The following is a 22,836-nucleotide window of genomic DNA, read 5'->3' on the forward strand; positions in this document are numbered from 1 at the left end:
GAGTAGTTCATACTCATAGAGAAGAACAGCTTGTTTTCTCCTGTAGCTTTCCAAGGCTTTGGGGACATTCAGGTCGAGAATGTGCTGTAGTGAGTGCCATTTCTTCTTTCTTCAGAGTGTCAGAATCACTTGGATTGCTTTTTTGTTGTAACTTTTGATTAGGAGTCAAAGCGCAGCTCAGGGCCGGTTTAAAGGACCATGTGTATTGTTTGAAGTGACATACTCATGCAGTCGTAGGGTTGGAGTCTTCAGCAGTGACTATTAAGCTCAGCCTCCTGATTCTCCAAACCATCCTTGTGTCAGTTCATTCTGACTCCAGTCTACACCAAACCTAACATCTCTACAGGCACAGAAGCCAGAGGCTGGGAGGAGAAGACCTTGTTAGACCTCCGCCCTACCTGCAATGTAGATGCAGCTGCATCATGAGCAGGCTCTTAAAATCGGGTTCTGAATGCAAGCACGGCTCCCTAAGGCAGTATAAACTTCTAACTACCTAGAAAATGGCATCTGATGTGCCAGCAAAATCAGGTCAACTCAATAGAGGGCAGACCATGAGCCTGTGTGCTGCTTAAACTGATGACTCTGCAGTCACATTACTCTCACGATTTCCCCTAATTTTAGCTGTATTTAGTTTATCTCATATCATGTATTTAGTATATCTCATAAATACACAAGATAGCATCGTTTGTTATGTTGAATGTTGCAAGCTGCATCACAAAGTCTCCAAGACAAATGCATAGGCTTTCTGTCTGCCTGAGCAAGTATCTAATTCCAGAAGAATTTGCAGGAAAGCCAACAAAGGGGATGTGTCATTTTTCTAATGCACGTAAATGTTATGTTCTGTCAGAATTGCTGGAAAGTTCAAGTAGGATGCTGGGGCTCAAAGGTGATCAGGAGATCTGGCTTTGGGTCCTAACACTTCCTTCGAGACTTAATGTGTTTCCTCTCATAGAACTTACTCATCTTCACCTTTTCTCCATTGTTTATACACTCTATATTATTTGTATATATATTATATAAACGTATATGGTTGTAATATATGTTATTATAATATAAATCTGTTACATTCATGTTATATTTTCCCGTAAGAACACTATGTAAAACTGGACAACACTTACACATCCTTTTCTATCTTTCCATCCTCCCATCTCAGCAGAGCCCTAAGACCCCCTTCTCTGACCTCCGTGATGACGAGAAGATCTTTAATGGAGGAGAAGGCATGTGGCAGAACCAGAACCAGGACAAAGCCTTGCTCTCAGAAATCACAGAGGAGGATCTGGAGGCAATCCGCCAGCGAGAAGAGGCCGTTCAGCAGATTGAGGTGAGTCACTTCTCCCTTTCAGCTGGAAGTGGAGATTCCTTGTGTTGCTTGCTCAACATGATAGAAGAAATGGTGATTTACAGTGCTTCCAGTACAGTACCACTGAAAATGAGAGAGATTATCAAGTGTTTGTAAGGATGGGAACCAGTGGCAGAAGGAAGAATTAGAAATCCATATGACCCATAATGAAAACATCAAGAATGAATTTATGTTCATGGACTAATGTTGTATGGAGTGAGTCTTCCATTACAAAGGCTGCGATGAGGTAGTTTAGTTGGGCTTGGCTCTGCAGCAAAACAGCTTTCTTAGTGCGTGCAAACTCGAAACTGGAATTTGTCACAGACAGAAAATCTCCAGCTTTAACATAAAAGAGGATAATAGGTAAAGGAAAGGAAATAACTTGTTATTTTTTTCAAGTAATTCAATGTTTTTGCTTTATCAAAGTATTTGGCTGTTCTTAATATAGTTAAAAGAAGACACACTATTTTTATTCCTTTTTATTTGAATGCACTATAAATAAAAGATTAAAAAAAGGAACAAAGAGAGGCCGGAATAAGTTAAACATCCCACATTTGTCTTTTTTATACTTCTCTTTTTATGCTTTTGGGAAACCTTGTCCTTAAATTGCAGGAATAGCTGAATAAACCCAGAACACATTAAACCTTTCTAATTTGTGTGCTTTTACAGGCCTAAACTCAAGATGAACCAACAAAAAAAGAGGGCTTCAGAATAATCAGAACATTTAATTAAGGGCTATACTTTGTCCTTTAATTGGATTGAGCTAATTTTATCAGGATAGATTTTGATTGTGGTATAGCGGGAATTGTGATTGAGTTACCAGTGCAAAAAGGGGATAAACGTTCCTGCTGGGGACTGGTTCTTTGAGGCTGTGACCTCTGTTTGCAGACAGTGAGAGCTACATGTGATTCACACTGTAAGTAAGAAATGTTGATGGTAGTTGCACAGGAGCCAGTCGAGGTTAGCATGTATCTAATTTCTGCTGTGGTTTGCTGAATAGAGATGACTGAGCTTTGTGGACTTGCATGCACCACTAGGGATGAAATAGTTATATTCTCACACTGAGTATCCTTGGGTGTGAATTGTCCTTTCATATTGAGGATCCTCTTTGCGTCCACCAGGACAAACTCTAGGGAATTTTCTTGATGGAAAATGCATGTTTTGGGGTGTTCCTGCCTTTTGGTCTTCAAGAAGGATGGTAGCAAAGGTGTTTTTGGACAGAGCCTTGTGTGATACGGATACAGTTTAGTGTGAGGTGTCCCTGCCCATGGCAGGGGGTTGGAACTGGATGTTCTTAAGGTCCTTTCTACACTAACCATTCTGTGATTCTGTGATTCTATTTCTGAAATGGTGTTGTGGGCACAAAAGATACTGTTATAATCCTTTTGCCTGAAGTCTATTCACTGCCTTTTTCTTTCCATCTTTATGTTGCCTCCTGTGCTGCCCAAAAAACACACCACACTGTTTGCCCATTAGATAGAGGAGAATTACAAACCCCAAGCCATCCTCAAGCACGTCAACTTCGGAAAAACAAGAGATGCAGTTGTGTCTCCTTAGAGAAATCCTTGGTTTCCTGCTTAAATCCCATTTCTGTGTTACAATTTGATATCTCTGCATTTAGCCGCATTGGACCACGTGGCCATGGTGGGGTACTTTGGGCAATTTAAGTGAATGCAGTCCTAGCCCGACATAACTTCTAACTAAATGCAGCACTCATTTATTTTGAGCAGCCTGGTCTAGCGTGAGGCGTCCCTGCCCATGGCAGGGGGTTGGAAGTGCATGAGCTTCAAGTCCTTCCCAACCCAAACCAGTCTGTGATTCTATGTGCAGTTTGCTTATCTATTGATTTGGCAGATCCTTCAGACCTCTCTGCCTAATATGAGTTTACCTTTGAATAACTTATTCAGCTTCTGGAGTTAATACTGATTCAAATTAAACAGTTAATGCCTTCTGCTTCTAACAATGTGTGTGCTTTCATCTCACCTACTTTACCCCCATCTCCTGCATCTATTTTGCTTTCCTATCCAAGATCCATGCTCACCCTGTAAGGAGGACTGCGTTCCTCAAGCATTATTCCAAATGTCTCTTAAACATTTCTCCTCAGAAGCAATGCATTTAGGACCAATAGCTCTTTATTTAACATGTATGAAGATAGGCTGAGAAAGCTGGGGCTGTTCAGCCTGGAGAAGAAAAGGCTCTGTGGAGACTTCATAGCAGCCTTCCAGTATCTGAAAGGGGCCTATAGGGATGCTGAGGAGGGACTCTTCATTAGAGACTGTAGTGATAGGACAAGGGGTGATGGGTTAAAACTTAAACAGAGGAAGTTTAGATTGGATATAAGGAGGAAATTCTTTCCTGTTAGGGTGGTGAGGCACTGGAATGGGTTGCCCAGGGAGGTTGTGAATGCTCCATCCCTGGCAGTGTTCAGGGCCAGGGTGGACGAGGCCTTGGGTGCCATGGTTTAGTGTGAGGTGTCCCTGCCCATGGCAGGGGGTTGGAAATGGATGATCTTAAGGTCCTTTTCAACCCTAACTATTCTATGATTCTATGATTCTATGTTTTTTGACAGAAATATAATGAAAATGCTATGGACTGTGTGATACCTCTCCCCACTTGTATTTGAATGAGCAAACAGTGCTTTTAAATAGTTTTCACTGGGGCTTGCTTTTCTGTTTGTTGACCCACATAGAATCATAGAATGGTTTGGGTTGGAAAGAAACTTTAGATCATCCATCTCCAACCCCCCTGCTGCGGGCAGGGGCATCTCACACTAGTCCCTGTCACCCAAGACGTTGTCCAACCTCCGTCCACTGCCAGGGATGGAGCATTCACCGCCTCTCAGGACAACCTGTGCCAGTGCCTCACCACCTTCACAGTAAATAACTTCTTCCTTATATCTGGCCTGAGCTTCCCCTGTACGTATTTCTTATGAGAGGACTCACCTTCTGCATTAAAACTTCCCTGATTTCATTAGCAGCTGTGGGTATGCAAAGGAGGGGACACACTGAGCTCATAGTCGCCCTTACAACATTTCCTCATGTGTGTTTTTAAAACTAACAAATAACCAAAAGATTTAATAGGAAACATTATTCCTGTCAAACACAAGTAATCAACTAAATTTATTGCCAAATTGATGTGTGGCATTTGTTCTCCTTTGGGGACCAGAATGAAGAGTAGAGCTATGCAAACATATCGTATGCAAGTGGATTGGTCTTGCTGCATATCCAGCACCAGAAACATGTCAGTCTTGAGGAGCACAGACGAGGTGACAGGAGCATTGCTGGAATATCACATCTCCTGGGCCACACTGATGAGCGCTCAACTTTGAGGAAACTCATAGTGATGGTACCAGTAATGAGGCTTTTTTATTTTAACATTGAATCTGCCCTTTTTGCAGGAACAGATATAAAACCTTTTTCATTGCTAAAGAAATGAGGAAATAAATTCTCTTCCCATCTTGTGTCCTGAAAAACAGATATAAAATTGTGCCCGTAATAGACACTTTCTTAATGTCCCAATGACTCTTTTCCTTTTGTGTGTTTTCCACATCTCCAGAATCTCTTCAGAGGTTCAGGTTAATGGGGCGTTGTTCTCTGTCATGAACATCCCTTGAGGGCACTTTTCAGCTTCCACCTGGAAAGAAAACAGCCATGTCAACAGTTCAGCTGGCTGTTCATTTCATTTCAATGTGCTGCTTTTGCTATTGCTTGCTGATTAAAAATAGACAAGTCTCCAATGGAGATGTCTCGCCAAAACCTTACATTTTGGATAAAGATCTTTATTCCTTGGAAATGTCAAAATCTGGTAGGGCACGGCAGCCTTGACACAAGTGTTATGTCTTAAAATATTGCTTTGAACTGTTATATAAAACCTATTTTAACTTGAACTGTATTGGCAGTGAATAATAGATGCCATAACAACTTTATATATAGCCCTGTAAAAATGTGCCGTCGGAAATACATGAGCTGAACTGTAATGTGCATTGTCAGTGCTCAGTGCTGGCACGAGCTCTGTCATAGCAAATATATGTAATTTAGCATCTCGTGCCTTTCACTGGCACCTGTGGTCATGTGAAAAATGGAATTAGATAAAGCTTTGAGAAGAAATTGATAAGTATGGAATGGGGAACATCAGAATTTCATCTGCTGACTGGAAAGACCTATGATAAAAAGATGCAAAAATGCCATATTCATTCAGAAAGCCTCTAGTGAGCCTCCCCATGTGTCCAGATTCTCCAAAAGTGATGAGAAAGGAAGATAGGATCATCATAGAACTTCCCCTGTTTCAGTTTGAACCCATCAGCCCTTGTCCTATGGCTACAGTCCCTAATGAGGAGTCCCTCTCCAGCAGCCTTGTAGCTTGAAGGAGAGTTGGGTAGGGTGTAGCAAGAGGTATGAGATAATCCTTTTATGTTTAGGGAAGTGTGTTCCCTCTGGTTCAGCACTGGGAGATGTTAGAGTTCGTTCCCTCTCTGTTCTGAAGAGAAGTGATAGATGCCAGCCTCCACACCTGTCAGTCAAGCATTTGTAAGCAGACAGAAGATGAAATACAATAAGAATAAAGCAAAAAAAGGCCCCACAGAGCCTGTTTGTTAGTTTAAACATGTTCCTTGTTCACTCACTACTACCTATCATCTCTTGCTGTGGGGTATTTTGGGTAAAACGTCTCACTGATGCTAGCGGTTTAGAAGGTTTAATGCAAACTAGTTTAGATCTTTCATCAGCTCAATAGCCCAGGGTTTTGACTTAGAAGGGCTCTGCTTGCCTCTTCACAGCCTTTTTGATTCAGAGTAATGTATAAATAATACAAAACCATGACAAGCACCACAAGTGAAAGAGCTGGCGCAGTGTGAGTGTCAAACAGCTCTCTTTTCATGGCAGGGTGGTGGAGCCTCATGATGATGAGTGGAGAGTGAGGTTGACATGGCCAGTGCCGGGACTCAGTATTGGGTTCTTGCCTAAAGAATCTGCTCCAGTGTTTTGGCCAGTACAATTTAAAATGACCCAAGCTATAGGACTGCCACCATTTGTTTCAGGAGACTATTTCACAGTCCAGCAGGCTTCAGTGTTGATGGGATGCTTCCCTCTGTTCTTGCTAAAGATCGCTTTCTCATTCTTAGCTTTTCCACTTAGTGAAACTCTACTGGACCCTGCGAATAATTCTTCTTCCCCTTTGGCTTTTAAACTCCTCAAATGCTAAGTTACCCTCCTCTTCACAAGTCAGTCTCTTGCTTTTCAGTCACTTCAGTGTTCTATTCTCAAAGCCTTCCCATTTGTTAGTTCTTTTCCCCTACAGCAGCAGGCTGTATATAGGATCTTGATGTACCAAAGCTGAACAGAAAAAATAAATTCATCTATTTTTTTATATATATTCTATTTATATATATCATGGGTATTAATTCTAAATATTCTAGACATAGAATAGTGCCTATTCTTTAGAATAAAGGCATTCTATTCTATACCTGTATAAAAATCCCCATGGATCTAATTCAGAGGTTACAAGTGCCGATGGAGTATTTCGAGGTAATTTCTGCCTTAGTAAATTAAACAGTACCAAGGACACAAGAACTGACTCATTACACTTCTAAATTGTTAGAGCATATCCTGGCACACTTTTGACCTAGGTTAGACAGTGCTTGCCCAAATATTGACACAGTCTGAGAGTTAACATGTTCGTCATAAGGAGATTTAATGCAGCTACCCTGCACAGAGGGTGAGGGGACTTAATGATTGAATGCAATGAAGTCTCAAGTCCACACCTGCAGTTTCCGTGCCTAAGAACAGATGTCTTTCATGTCCTTGTATAGCTGCAGCCCTATTGATTTGATGATTTCATCACAAAAAACCTCCTTTAGTCTTCACTGAGGTGTCCCTGCCCATGGCTACATGATCTTAAGGTCCTTTCCAACCCAAACCATTCTATGATTCTCTGACATATAGGAAAGAGAAGTCAGGCAAATTAAGAGTAAATTCTGTGGGAATCCATGCAAGCCTGAGGGCAGAATAAGGAATATGTGAGAATAACAGCTGGCCTCTTTGAAAATGTGGAGGAACCTTAGCAAAAGAGAACAAAAGGCAGTCTGTCCCAGCAGACTCATGCAGTGCCTGTTACTGTGCATATTGATTTGCCCAGGCCTTTCCTCTCTATGCCTTTGTGGCCTCCATAACTTATGCATTGCTCCAAACCACAGTTACGTGCCTTCACGTCAAAACCCTTCCTAGGCTTAAAGCCTGCCAGTGTCGTGCCAATCATCACTGAAAGGTTTTAATCATTTATTAGTTGGAGTTTCAGAAGCTCTACCCTGAATGGGCCAGTTCTGCTCTGGTGTTATCAGTGTCAGTTTGACTCATTCCCTGTTTCACTGCAGATGATGCTCTCTCAAGCGTCGTCATTAAACATGAGCTGGTTGACTGTGGAGCAATTCTGCTTAAGGTGTTTCTATTCAGATGTTTTGGCTTTGATGAGAAAGGCAGTTTTAGAACCATAGAATTAAATAAAACGATAATTTAGGTAGGAAATAAGATCACTGAGTCCAACCATTATCCTAACAGTATACCGAGTCTACCACTAAGCTATATTCCTAAGTGTCTTTTCAATACTTGCAGGGGTGGTGACTCAACACTGCCCTGGGCAGCCTGTTCCAATGTTTGACAACCATTTTGGGGACAATTTTTTTCCACATATGCAACCTAAACCTGCCCTGGTGCAGCTTGAGGCCGTTTCCTCTTGTCCCATCCCTTGTTCCTTGGGAGCAGAGCCCAGCCCCTCCTGGCTCCATCCTCCTGTCAGGCAGTTGTAGGGAGTGATCAGGTCTCCCCTGAGCCTTCTCTTCTCCACACTGACCCCCCCAGGTCCCTCAGCCGTTCCCCATCACACTTGTGCTCCATGCCCTGCATCAGCTCCATTGCCCTTCTCTGGCCCCACTCCAGCACCTCAATGTCTCTCTTGTAGTGAGGGGTCCAGAACTGAACACAGGATTTGAGGTGTGGCCTCATCAGTGCCAAGTACAGGGGGACAATCACTGCCCTGGTCCTGCTGCCACACTGGTGCTGATACAGGCCAGGATGCTGGTGGCTTCCTTGGGCACACTGCTGGCTCATATTTTGGTGGGAATCACAAGCTGTGCTCATATATTGTGCTTCAGTTCACTTCTCAGAGTGCTCTCAAAGCTCACAAATTAAATTCACGTGGGGTGAAACTTCTTTAAAAGATGTACTGCAAGTGTCTGCCTTATGTACTATGGCCAATAATAGACATTCAGTCCATAGGAACAGGCTGGAGGTAGTGTGAAGTAAAACCCTTATGGATACTTTGGATATTGGTCCCCAGTACTAGCTGTTTTTCTCTGTACATCTGTACCTGCTGGTCTGCAGTACTTGCTGGTGCAGGTACAGACTTGGCTTTTCAGCACAACTGAGTGTTAATCTGCTTCTTGGTCTCCTCCAGAAAGGCAGTGTGATTACACATGACCTTAAACTTGGCTTTTTCCATCCAGAACAGTTTCCAGTGCTGCTTGAAAGTACCATATACTCTTTGTAGTGTCCTAGAGCCCAGAGCATCATCATGCTAGAGGATTTTCACTATCATAATGTAAGAAAAATGCTTCAACAAGCTGACTCACATGATACCTACCATCTCACACAGAGAAAGCAAATATAAGGTGGCTAAAGGGGTATCACATGAAACCCAGAGGAGATCCAAGTGAAGTGAATCCTAGTCAGTTCTGCTAGCCTTGCACAGTATGGTGTTCAACCAACCCATACCAACTGGCTCCAGCATCAGGATCCTTTCCCTGCTGAAGCACATGAAGTCTGACAACTCAGTAACAGCCTGAAGAGCAGTATAGATGGCAGTTACATGCTAATAGAGCAAACACAAAAATCACATCCACCCACAGAGTTCTTGCTCTATTTCCTTCTCTTTCCACTTCCACTATTTATTAAATGCTACTGTTATATCGATATACATCCATCTGGCCCATAAACCAAATACATCAAGACACAGAGGCAAAAGGTTGAACACCAGCAGGTAATACATTGTGAAAATTCTCTTATCATCTCCTTTCTGCTCACACATCAGTTTTGCTTCCAAAAGTCCAACCTTTTTCTTACTGGCTGGCTAAAATGGATTTCTTCCTCTCCTCATGGAAATGATTAGAACTTGTATGTTTTTGCAATCAGATTTCATCAGGGATGTATGTACAACTTAGGATCTCACTTTGCAAGGCAGAGAGGATGTAGGAATACGTAACATTTTAGCTTTAGACATGTCTCAGGCGTAACCCTATGACAATACTATGTGTAGTAAAGAGCTTTTATCTAAATCGGAGAGGCTTCCATTGTGTGCTAGAGATGATTTTCCTCTTCTGACTTAGAGTCCCAGTGCCTTATCAAAAGACTGTGAGTGTCAGAGTCTTGCCCTAAACCCTTTCCTTCATGTACTCTTCCTTTCAGTGAGTTTGAATGAAGAAGCCTTGCTTCAGCAAATCACTTATGTGCGTGTAAGAGCTTTGCTGAATAGGGATGGACTTTAGCACCTACTAAAAGTGAAGTATTTCCTCTGCAGAGGGAGGAAATAGTGCTGACACACACATTATTTGCTAATAATCCAAATTTTAGGCAGATTTTTTTTTATCCAGAGAAATTGAGCTGAGTCAAAGCCTTGTATTATGACTGTCAATGTATATTGATAAGGTAGAGAGCTGGAAAGACATATCTAGTGCTTGTGATGAAATAGTGTTTACTTTCTGCAGATCCTCTCACTTAAGTCTTCATATTTCCTTTGTCAAAAGGATGTGTTACTTTTCCCCTCCATTTATTGCACTTTTGTCTATTTTTTCCTTGCTAGATAATGACTGTCTTAACCAAGGGAGTACCTTGCTCCTATTTCTGTTAGCACAGACAATACAAACATCATCTACCTCATCGATACAGCTATTTCTGTGGATGTGATTTGCTGCCCCAAAGGGGAATTTACCACTCTCACCTATTACTCCAGATAGAGCAGTTCACTCTCTAGTTTTCTGGTGCTAATTAATAACAATGTAGATCAATAGCCCATCAGCCAACCAACATGGTTGTTGAAGTGTAGAAGTGCTCTCAAGAGCTTTTCCTTCAGAGTTGACTTCTTGCCTTCTTAGACTGAGTGCTGTGATTGCTTTTTTGTTTCTTTTTGGTAGATAAATCATTTCCCCCCCAGTCTATATGGAGAGAATAACAACTATTTAGTCTTATATTATAAATAGAAAAAAGGTCCCATGGCAAAGCTTTGGAGCATCCCACTGAGACCCAGCAGGTTGGCAAAGGAATCAGCCCTCCCTGAACTGCTCAGGAGAAAGGAGGGTTAACTGAGTGTATTGAAAAGACCCTACAGATATTACAAGGGAAGAGATTACTGAGAAGGTGATTGAAATCTGTATATCACAGCAGTATTTCACAGTTCATGTGCTGGAGCACCTCCCATATGAAGGCAAGCCTTGGGTGACATGGTCTAGTGTGAGGTGTCCCTGTCCATGGCAGTGGGTTGGAACTGGATGATCTTAAGGTCCTTTCCAACCCAAACCATTCTGTGATTCTATGGTTCTATGTCTATATGTTCCCTTTGTTCTTTATAAATTGACAGTAATATTCTCCCATATCCTTGCAGAAATTAGACTGAAAATCACAGACGATGTTAACAGTATTAATGACGGATGTCACACTTTAGGGGCTGATGCCAAAGACAGTATTGGTTTATACCCTCTGCACTATGCAGGGTCATATTCTTTAGATATTCTTTAATACTTTTATCTGTTCCTTTATAAAAGAGGATGTTATAGGACTGTATTTCCCCACCACCCTCTTCACTATTTATCTACTTACTCAGTGTGTTTCCACTAGTTGTCATTTCCTTTCCTGAGCTGAAGTCTTCTGTTCCTCTTTGTACCAGGCTACCAGACAGCATACTTGAAGCAGAAAGTCTGTTAAGACTCACGTGGTGTTATGGAGAAATGCAAACTTTAATGTCAGTGTTTTAATGGGTTCTTTTTTCAATGCACATTTCTATCTAGAGCCCTGAGTAACCTGCTCTGACCTTCTAGTTGGTCCTGCCTTGAGTCAGAGGCTGAACTAGGTATCCTCTGTGGCCCCTTCAAACCTGAATTAGACTGTGATCCTATGATCCCATTATCTCTCTATGCCCTCTGACTGCACCTCTGAGGGCTACCAAAAGTTCGCGTGTTAATCTTGCTTCAGTCTAAAGCCAAGACATCTCTATTTCGCTGCCTGTGTGAGGTCTCAAGTCATTCTCATTCTCCCTCCTCTTCCATTTATTTTCACTGCAGGCCCAAGTTCATGCTTTCTTTCCCCTTTCACACACCATTTGTCATTTATTTGGGAGAATAGTTAAGATATTAGGATGTCAGCATCCTTTTTTCCATCGAGTGGATGGGTAGAATTCAACAAACACTAGTGTAAGAGACAATGTCTATGCCTATGTCTGCACCTCCCTGGAAGAGTAATCCTCTGAGGTGGCCCTGTGCCCAGTGAGTCCATATCCCATCAGTGGGGTTACACTGTGGATATCCCATGGAAGTGTCCATTTGCTCTGGCCAGTCCTGATTCCCCACCCGTTGCTACAAGTGTGGATAAAAATGCTGATGTTATGGATAACAATTGGATAACAAATGGATAACAGTTGGAGCTCCTGGTCACACAGACAGAGCTGTGTGGTCTGTAGACCATTAAATAAATATCTGAAAGCGTGGCCTCTTGCTGATAGAAAGAGCAAAGCTGAATGATCTTCTAACTTCAGGGTTAGGGATCACTGTTGAAGGATGGGCGATGGAAGGGCTTTGACTCAATGATCGAAACAACGTACCCACACAGGGGTTTTTACTGTTACTCTCAACGTCTGCTGAGCTGTCAGAGGCCAACAGGACTTTTCTGTCACTGTAAGAATCCTTGTGAATAGCTAATACTTCCATCTTTCCATGTATCTGTAGCAGGCAGTGCTGCTACAGCAATAAGGAACTCCGGTGAGTTGATCAGGCACTGGAAAAGGCTGCCCAGGGCAGTGGTGGAATAACCATCCCTGGAAGTGTTCCCAGACTGTATAGATGAGGCCCTCAGTGGCATGGGTTAGTGGTGGCCTTGGCAGTGCTGGGGTAAAGGTTGGACATGATGATCTTAAAGGTCTTTTCCAACTGAGCTTTAACTCTGCCTTTGGTGCTATTGAGTTTTGGAGCAAAATCTCCCAAGTCCATCTTTCCTTCTCAGTTCTTGCCCTCACAGCACACAAGGGATCAAAAGTGACTGCAGGTTTCTTACCCTGCTCCTATCCCATTTCACAGCTGGGAAAACTTGAGACATTATGGACTGCTTCTCTGCCAACAGAACTCCATAGAAATGTTAATGCTTTGTCTAAGACCTGGGAAAGAATCAGTATCAGTGCCAGGATTAAAATGCTGCTTGTTCTATACTTGAGCACCAAATTCCCTCCAGTGTGCTGCAATGAGAGATCCAAATACAAGACCTAGCATGTTTGGCTTTTAATTTTAACCCCCTTATTTGAAATGCTAGGCAGATGAAACGTGCTCCTGTTCACAAAACACACTGTCATCTATCCAGCTTGGATGAAGCTCAAGGAAAATGCTGATCATCATTTGTAACTGAAGGCACATCTCCCCTACAGAGGGAGCTTGCTGTGCTCTGAGCTTTTGCCCATGACATCTTGACTTTATCAAGAGGAGCTACACAGCAGCCCCAAGAGCACAGAGCAGATTGCGCTGTCAAAGAGAGCAATAACCTCTTGCCCTTTGAAGAGCCTCGAGATATGAAGATGAGGCTATAGGAGGGAGGGCAGGGAGGAAAAAGGCTTCTCTGATACTTGTACACATAAAACACGCCAGGGTGAAAACTCGCAGGGGTGTCAGCTATGTCAGGCAACATGCTGTTAAACTCTTAAAGGATGAGGAGTCTCCTGAGTGCCTTGAATCTGACAGACACATGTCCATAGGGATTCAGGTACGGTACTCAAAACAGAGCCCTGGAGACTTCAATCCGTATATACTGATTTTATGAATGATGGTTTGCTGCTGCATTTACAAAAGGAGTCTCTGTTCATATGCAGAGGGGCATTTTGCTCCTGCCAAGCTTCTTGGTGGACACCTTTCTCCCATGGAAATGGTGGGAGCCCAGATGTATGGCACTGATGAGGAGGAACAACTTCAAAACTCATACAGCACTGAGAGCTCTCACAGTGTCTTTAAGAAGACAACTCTCTTTAAGAAGACAACCCCCTATAACAGGGGTCCTTTCCAACCCAAACCGTTCTATGATTCTGTAATTCTCTTTTTGCATGTAAGTAAAAACTCAGCAACCCCCATAACTTATCTTCCTCTCTGATTTCAGCTCATGTTTATGAATGTCAGTCTCAGCTTTGGGATGTGAGGACTTTTGGGTTTAGGTCCTCCCACCTTGAGTGAACCAGGAGGCAACAGAAGGAAATCCTGCACCTTTATATGTCAGTACTGATTGTTTAAGAGGGAGTCATCTCCTACTGAGGTCTGACAGGGACAGGCCTTGTTCTTTCAGTTCTTTCCTGTGTTGTTCTTCCTAATTTATATCACTGCGAAGGGTTAAGGAAGGTGACTTCAGGTGTTGCCATTAGAAAGTCAAATTGCAGGAGTAAAGCATTAAAAATAAATGCCAGAGCAGAGTTGCTGAGCCAGTGAATAAAGAGCTTTAAATGCAAACAGGGAACTAGCCGTGCATTTCTCTACCTGTCTTCCTATTGAAGGATTAAGAACTCTGCGTCTTTTAGGTTTGAGGCTTCCAGTTTAATTCCAGGTGCTGCTGAGTGTCACAACTTTTTACAACCCTCCTCTTAAGATTTAGAGGAACTCCCTTTTATTTAGACCACGGTGGAAAAGTTTATTACATCTTCCGAGATGTCACCTCGTAGGAATGAGGCCCAAAGAGAGCATCTCATAAATCAGTGCGTTTTAAACATGGGTCGTCATCCCCCAAGTACATTTTAGTATATGAGTGAACTCGTTTGCTTATAGTACAGATCCTCAGCTGTTGGAAGTTAGTATAGATCAACTCATTTCAGTGCAGGTTTCTATGAGCTGTAAATGAACTGGTGTTTGAATGACTTTCAAACACCTCCAAAGAAAAGCGTGAACAGCATTTCTTTCATGCACAGCTTTCCTCTCCCCTGGGTGTTTTTGCAGAAGCACAAGGTATTTTACAACCACATTCAAGCAGATCCTGCTACACGAGTTCATCTTTCAGCATTTGTCTCTCCTTGTCTCTCCTTCAAGGTACCCTGTTATCCCCCTGTATCTCAGCATGTAGTGGTCCTTCACTGTTGTCCCAGTTCCATGTCTGCGATGCTGGTACCTTACCCTGGACCTTCGCTGGGCAACAAAAGCAGTCAGATGGAGCATTTTCTGGTCCCTTCCTACTGTGTACTGCTGAGGATGGGAATACCTCATGGTACTGCAGTCCCTGTTGCATCCAGAGGCAGCTAGAAGGATTTAGGGGCTGGAAATTGCAACACAGAGGAGGTTTGAGACAGGCTGAGGGACAGGATGAATATCTCCATAGCATCATCACCTCCCAACTGGGGACAGTGTCATATCATGCATTTATACAGTTCTGGTGTCCCCAGGGCACCAGTACTTCCCTGTGAGACACATGCAGTTATTATAGCAGCTTCAAATCTAGCTCTGTCTGAGCTTCCTTTTCTCTTTTCCACCCCTCCATCCCCATTGAAGCAGTGCTATGTATTAATTTTGCAGCACTCTGTGTGGGAGTCATGAGGTTTGGGTTAAACACTATTATATTAATACCTCTTGCTAATCTTTTTTTCTCCCGATGCCTGCGGAGTTAGAGCATCTATTGTTGTGTGCCATCAAAAAGACTTCCACAATAGCTTTGGAAGAGCTGTGAGAAGCCAGTGCTTTGTTTCAGAGGTGGGTTTGCTCTGTGGGTATCAGGACAGAGCAGCGTTGCGGTGAGTTGAGCCAAGGGGGTGGCTGAGCAGATGGCTTTGTACTTACTGCAGGCTCTCTGATGCTTGGTGACCTTCAAATAAGGTGAGGTAGGGCCCCATCCTTTGAGATCTGGGGGCAGGAGTGCCGCTGAAGTGCCACCTACCTCTGCCCCATTGTTCCTGTCTGTAACAAAGGCGCTGGCACACACACTGACCGTATTGCATTAGCATAGAGATAAATGAGTCCTTTCGTTCCAAGTGAGACTGGAGCTGGTAAATGGTGCCAGGCTGGCAACCTTGAGTTATTTGTTGCCCAGTCCATTGTGCTTCCTAATATCTTGTTTACTGTTTTGGAAGGCATCAATGCATCAAGCAGGCATTTTCCTTGGGCCGTTTCAAGTCTGTTGAACCTGTGTGCCAAATGTAGAGTCATGTGAGCTGTACGAGCCATTTTAATTTTCCCCTCTTACACTTGCATTCATCAGTGTTGAACATCATTCACTGTCATATTATTGAAAGTGCTTGGGTCTTTCTGATGTTTGTAATAGCCCTTTCCAGTCTTGACAAGCCTGACTACAGAAATACAGTCTGTTTCTGCCCTGCTCACTGCCTCTAGTCATTACTTTCTACATCTCTGTGTACCAGGTCTATGCTACTCATTATTCCATCTTCTCTATACAACTATCCCCTTGCTGCTCTACACACTGGGCAGTGCACTCTGAGTGCTTTACTGTCAAGCTGGCCTGTCTTACATGGTCCACACTGAGCTGCCCTAATTCAGTCTTGTTGACCCTGGCCTTCTCTTAGGGTATTTTGAGACGTGGTTAGGATTAGCCAGATCTTCTCCATGTTCTGGAGACATCTCTCTTCTCACTAGACAGCCAGTTACAGACACAGCTCCATTGTTCTTGGAAGGTTTTTCCATCCTTCAGACTCAAGTCTTGACTGAAGATTAGGCAAGATGGGCAGTTGCACAACCTGTAACCCATGTAGTACCATGTCTGCTTGCGCAGATGTGCCTACTCCACCTATGTACCTCCAGATGAGGCTGTTGAAGTGGTTATAGAATCACACACTGGTTTGGGTTGGAAGGGACCTTAAAGCTCATCCAGTTCCAAACCCCTGCCATGGGCAGGGACACCTTCCACTAGAGCAGGGTGCTCCAAGCCTCTGCGTCCAACCTGGCCTTGAACACTGCCAGGGATGGGGCAACCACAGCTTCTCTGGGCACCCTGTGCCAGCGCCTCAGCATCCTGGGTTTGTCAATAGTTCTCTATCAGATTTCTGCCCCAAGAGGGTTGACCAAAGGTTAAACTCCTGCAGCTGAATAGGAGCTGTCATGTCACCATGGCATTTGCAGGATCATAATGATGATTGGGATGTTTACTCTTGCTTTTCAGGATTTCTTTTTTCCCCCACCCTCCAGCCCTGATGCCCTCACCTAGAACACTAATAAATATATTTAATGATGTGACATCCATCGAAATGACTAGAGGCAGACAAAAAGAGATTAATCTTTTGTCATCATGAAATTTGACCCACTTTTAGTTTTGGGTTGGGTTGTTTCTTCTTTCTCCTGACCCACTTTCGCATTACACATTGTTGTGTACCTTACTCCATGGCAGTTACCTTCCTTGGTCGCCTCAAGAGTGACAACATCACAGACATTTACAGCCTGAAAAAGAATTAAAACAACTGGTTTACAGTTCCTTTTTCATTCTGACTGAGCTATTGACTCATTTGAGGAATTGCAAAGGATAAGTGAGTGGTGATTTTCCTTACAAGGACCAGGCTATCACAGCCTTTCATGGGTTTTGTTGTTCTGCTTTGGTTTAGCCATTTTCCCATGATGTGTAAGGTTTTATTACTCCATTCATCATTCAAACAGCCAAGACTTTTTGTTAAGCTCAGTTATTTGTAACCAGCCATCTGCAACAGGAAATGTTCTTAAATAGAGATTAGATGTCCCTGTTAGTAAGTCCGCTTGTGCATACTGCATGTCATTAGGACCTCTTAGCACCAGGAGCAAGGTACCTCTTCCTACCTGTAGGTTTCCAAAATGCAGATGTCCCTGCCTGACTTCAAAGTCTTCAAATAATCTAGGAGAAGACAGTTTCTGAACACAGTGCAAGGGTGCTGGAGCACCTCCCATATGGAGACAGGCTGAGAAAGTTGGAGCTGTTCAGCCTGGAGAAGAGAAGCTGCGTGGAGACCTCAGAGCAGCTTCTAGCATCTGAAGCAGGCCTGCAAAGATGATGGAGAGAGACTCTTCATCAGGGACCGTAGTGATAGGACAAGCGTTGACGGGTTCAAACTGAAACAGGGGAAGTTCAGGTTAGATAAAAAGAAGAAGTCCTTTACTGTGAGGGTGATGAGGCACTGGCACAGGCTGCCCAGAGAAGTAGCAAATGCTCCATCCCTGGCAGGGATGTTCAAGGGCACGTTGAATGGAGTCTTGGGCGACACGGTCTAATGTAAGGCATCCCTACCCATGGCAGGGGGTTGGAACTAGATGATCTTAAGGTCCTTTCTAACCCAAACTATTCTATAATTCTATCCAATGTGTCATTAGATGTCTGTTGTACCATGAGCTGACCCGTGATCATCCCATTTCGTTTCATTTACTGGTTCATCTCAGACATACATCCATAATCAATGATACCTCTGGTTTTCTTCTTTACCAGACTTCTAGAACAAAACACTTTTTTATGTGGATTTTACACTTTTCTTTGAATGGTGGTTCTGTGTCCCTGCTCCTGTCATCCCCATCTCTTAGATCACCTCACTTCAGGTCTAAGTTAAGAAGCTTTTGTCACGTAAAGTGTTTGTAGTTTGATCTTGCAACTTTAGGAATTTGAGGTTTTTTCTTATTCTTCTCATTTTCTTCTTACTCTTAAAAGTGTGGCATAGAATTTTAATGCCAGCTTTGTTTGATTTGCTCCATCAGTTTTTTTCTCCATGGCTCTGTGGTTAGAGAGAAGAGGCACAGTATTCTCTTGCTAATCGTGGCCTGATGAATTCATGAGTAAATGCATTTATAAGCCATCCGTCTGGATAATGAAATTAAAGAAAAACAATGTCCTGATTTTGATGCTTACTTTTAATTGAACAAATGAAAAGCTTTCCATTTAGGCATGTCAGGGTGAACTAAGTAAGATTCTGGCAAGTTGCCCTTTCACTGATGTGACAGTACATGTGACAGCAATAAAATGGGGAAAAAAATCAATTCTGTTGAAAAAAAAAAATAATTGAACCTAATGTTAATTGCAGATCAGAAAAAAAATATTTATTTTTACAATTTAGGAAAACTAAGTGAAAATGTGAGTTACAGAATGGTTGGCCCACCTCAGAATGCAATTCATTGCTTGTTCTTTGTAGGGGAATGATGCAACTCATATTTTGATATGACCTTGCTAACTATTGACTATCTCAAATCAGGCTAAGATCTCTAGAGGTGACAAAACATGTTTTCCTAAACAGCTTTGATATTTAAAAGCCTTGCAACCTAAAGGATCTGCAGAGTTCACTTCAGCAAACAAAAGTCCATCTGTCTATTTGCATATATGAAGAATCATAGAATCATAGAACAGTTAGGGTTGGAAAGGACCTTAAGATAGTTCCAGTCCTCCTGCTATGGGCAGGAACACCTCACACTAAACCATGTCACCCAAGGCTTTGTCCAACCCAGCCTTGAACACTGCCAGGGATGGAGCATTCACAGCTTCCTTGGGCAACCCATTCCAGTGCCTCACCACCCTCACAGTAAAGAACTTCTTCCTTATATCCAATGTCAACTTCTCCTGTTTCAGTTTTAACCCATTACCCCTTGTCCTGTCACTACAGTCCCTAATGAAGAGTCCCTCCCCAGCATTTTTATAGCCCCCTTCAGATACTGGAAGGCTGCTATGAGGTCTCCACGCAGCTTCTCTTCTCCAGGCTGAACAGCCCCAACTTTCTCAGCCTGTCTCCATACAGGAGGTGCTCCAGTCCCTGATCATCCTCGTGGCTCTTCTCTGGACTTGTTCCAACAGTTCCATGTCCTTTTTATGCTGAGGACACCAGAACTGCACACAATGCTCCAGGTGAGGTCTCACAAGAGCAGAGTAGAGGGCAGGATCACCCCCTTCGACCTTCTGGTCACACTTCTTTGGATGCAGCCCAGGATATGGCTGGCTTTCTGGGCTGCAAGCGCACACTGAAGCCGGCTCATGTTGAGTTTCTCATTGAATGTATGTATATTCATGGTCTAAGAGATATTCTGGGGAGAAATATATTCTAAAGTGGTACCTATGGTACTTCCCTTACTCCCAGGTTTGGCAGAGCCATTTTGGCGTGGTTTCTGCAAGCCAATCTATATGAATATTGCCTACTGTGTGGTGAAGCCTCTCTGCATCGTTCACTTGTGTAGTGTGCAGTACATATACACCAACTGTGGATGCATGCTCTGTTCCCACCTCCTCAAAGGACTGAGTTTTTATAATCTTCTAAGTCTTACAAAGGCTCCTGCTGGTGAGGTTGTCTTGCTACTTACCAGTCTCTTTGCAAAGCAGGAGTTATCATTAAGGCATGAGCAAATCTCAGTCTGAGACAACGAAAAGTATTTAACCTCAGTGAAGGGTTTAACTTGGTGGCTTCTTTCATACTATAGGTCTTGCTTGCTACTCATAAGGCTGCAAAACATTACTGCTGTAATAGTGAAATATCTCTTTATAGCTGCTGGAAAACAAGCTTGTGTGCAGATATATTCAAAGAGAGGTAGTGTAAGGAGAAGTTTTCTGAAATGAATGGAAATGTAGCTGCCATTCCACTAGGAACAGCTTGGGGTTCCTGTTCTTTAGGTGAAAATGAACTTCAGTTCTTCCTCTCCTGTACTGTTAGTGTTTTTCTTGAATGGAAGTGTTATGAAGACAGGCTGAGAACTCTGGGACTCTTCAGCCTGGAGAAGAGAAGCTGCGTGGAGACCTCAGAGCAGCTTCCAGTGTCTGAAGGGGGCCTATAGGGATGGTGGAGAGGGACTCTTCATTAGGGACTGTAGTGATAGGACAAGGGGTAATGGGTTCAAACTGAAACAGGAGAAGTTCAGGTTAGATCTAAGGCAGAAGTTCTTTACTGTGAGGGTGGTGAGGCACTGGAATGGGTTTCCCAAAGAAGTTGTGAATGCTCCATCCCTGGCAGTGTTCAAGGCTGGGTTGGACAAAGCCTTGGGTGGCATGGTCTAGTGTGAGGTGTCCCTGCCCATGGCAGGGGGTTGGACCTTGATGATCTTAGGGTCCTTTCCAACCCAAACCATTCTATGAGTCTATGATTCTATGTCAAGAAGGGAAGTGTGTCTAGATAGGCTAATCTGCATGTATAATCCCTTATGTAAAAGTACTGTTCTCTTGTGGCTTGGACTGTAGCCTGTTCTGGTTTGATTTAGTTAATTCTGCGTGGCGGGAGAATCATAGCAAGCAAGAATGCAAAGTACGTTCCTGGGAGATGAACAATCCAATTTCTGCACAGCGAGGGAGCAGGGAGATTTAAACCCAGTAGCATTAATGGGGAATTTATCAGGAGGAAGTGAGAAGTCTAATAGCCAACTGGAATGCAGCCGCACTCTCCTGAAGTTTAACTTTTCCTTGGTAATGCAACTTCACATTATGGGATTATAATGTCTTTGTGTTAAAAGGGAAAGGGAAATCATCATCATTCGCTGCACTCATCTAACGTGCCTTTCTTCCCACAGCCCCGTAGTCCTTGGAAATAAAGGAGAAAAGGGAGGGAGGGAAAAAAAGAAAAAGAAAAGAAGACAATGAAGATTGAAATGAAACCTTGAACTTGGCAGCTGTCAGCAGCCCTCAGGACAAGTGATAAAAGGCTGCATTAAAGGAGCTCCAGTGTGAAATGCCATTGACAGAATAACAAGGATGGGAAATCACTTTATAAATGTGCTTACCAGGGTAAACAGATGTGACTGAGGGCAACTCCATTCTGTCACTAAACACTTGAAAGGGCACGATTTATGGCAATCCATTTTCTGTTGAAAAAAAAAAGATATATAAAAATACAATGAAAAGATACAAAACTAAACCCCAAGAGGCTTCAGACAGAGGTGAGGGTTCAGTGCACTTGTAAGGGTGGGAATTAGGGCAGAAACACTGTCCTGTACTAAACCAGTAAATCAAAGTGTAGCAGTACCTCGTGATGCTGAGAACTGGGGTATCCCGTGCAAAAGGCAGGAGCTGCTCTACAGGCATGACTTGGGTCTTTCAGAGGCAACATTTGCAAAGGGATATTAGTTATAAGATAATAGTTTGATTTTCTGCTGAGCTGAGGGTGGCTGAACAGTAGCTCCTTATGGAGGCAGCCCAAATGTAAAGGATGCTTTAGGCTCTGGTGAGGAGCTTGAAGGACTGTATGTGTCACTGGGGATGTGTACCCACTAATAACAGGTTTCTTAGTGCTTTCATGGTCTCTGGCACTTGGGGAGGATGAGCTGTATCAGGTGATATGATCACCACCACCTCATCACCGTGTCACAGGGGAGACCTGGTGCGGGTGCAAGGGAGCAAAGCTCACCTATATTCAGGTGAGGAGGAACGTGGCAGGGCTGGAGGACAGTGATGCAGAGCACATGGGCAGTGTTTTCAGAGGTCAGTTCAGGTGCAGAACATCTCTGGTGTGTGGGAAAGCAATCAGGATTTGTTCATTGGTGTTCAGTGAGAGCCAAGGTGTATTCAGCCTACTGGTGGGAAGCAGTGATCAGAAAGGGATGGGTTTGGTCTTGCAGGACAAGGGTCTCTGTAAGTGATTTCATCAAAGAAACGATTCTGCTGTCAGGATCTGTAACTGTCCAGGCAATAGCAGACAAATGCAATTGATGTTTTTTCAGTTTTGCTTAAGGAACCTAAGCCTTTGTACTGGTTTTGCTTTAAAATTGCCTCCTCCTTTCCTAGCAACGAAGGAGATGCTGCAGTTGTGTTTGACTGTTAGTAATCCCACAAGTCCTACTGGAAGGAGGTGAGCAGTGGTTGGTAAGGAGACTGAGAGAGCTCAATATAGTCATCAAATAGTGAGAACTTATGGTCACCAGCCACAAAGCAAAGCAATGATTGTGTTTCCACTCTCCTTTAGAAGTGTTTGAACTACTTCAGAGGTTCTTCAGTGTTGTTCACCAAGGCCTAATACAAGCTTATTGATATTACTTAGAATTAATAAAATGTCAAATACCATAGCATCATAGAATGTTTTGGGTTGGAAAGGACCTTAAGATGATCCAGTTCAAAACCCCTGCCATGGGCAGGGACACCTCACACTGGACCAGGCTGCCCCAAGCCCTATCCAACCTGGCCTTGAACACTGCCAGGGATGGAGCAATTATGACTTCTTTGGGCAACATACACGTATCTGTATCAAGACTCTTTGATACATTATACTATGGGGTCTGATGTGTATAGTGCTTAAAGTCCTCTGTGCTGGAAAGTTTTTTGTTTGTCATTCTGCCTTGATTGGAGAACAAAGTAGCTTCAGTTTTAACAGGG

The 22,836-nt window shown here is 43.2% G+C and overlaps 1 protein-coding gene across 7 annotated transcripts in view; it reads left to right on the forward strand.

Moving 5' to 3' along the window:
* TSNARE1 (t-SNARE domain containing 1) overlaps positions 1-22,836 on the forward strand; it is a 491,630-nt gene that overhangs the window by 259,888 nt on the left and 208,906 nt on the right. For 6 of the 7 annotated variants that reach the window (XM_061447620.1, XM_061447625.1, XM_061447622.1 and 3 more), the window contains one exon: positions 1,157-1,321. The exons of the other annotated variant lie outside the window; for it this stretch is intronic. In XM_061447620.1, coding sequence (XP_061303604.1) covers positions 1,157-1,321 — 165 coding nt within the window. The remainder of the gene's footprint in view (positions 1-1,156; positions 1,322-22,836) is intronic. 7 annotated transcript variants of the gene reach the window in all.

Source organism: Pezoporus flaviventris, unplaced genomic scaffold, assembly GCF_033815535.1.
Source record: "Pezoporus flaviventris isolate CSIRO_AGI_PZ_B2104156 unplaced genomic scaffold, CSIRO_AGI_Pfla_v1 ptg000007l, whole genome shotgun sequence".
Classification (NCBI taxonomy): Eukaryota; Metazoa; Chordata; class Aves; order Psittaciformes; family Psittacidae; genus Pezoporus; species Pezoporus flaviventris.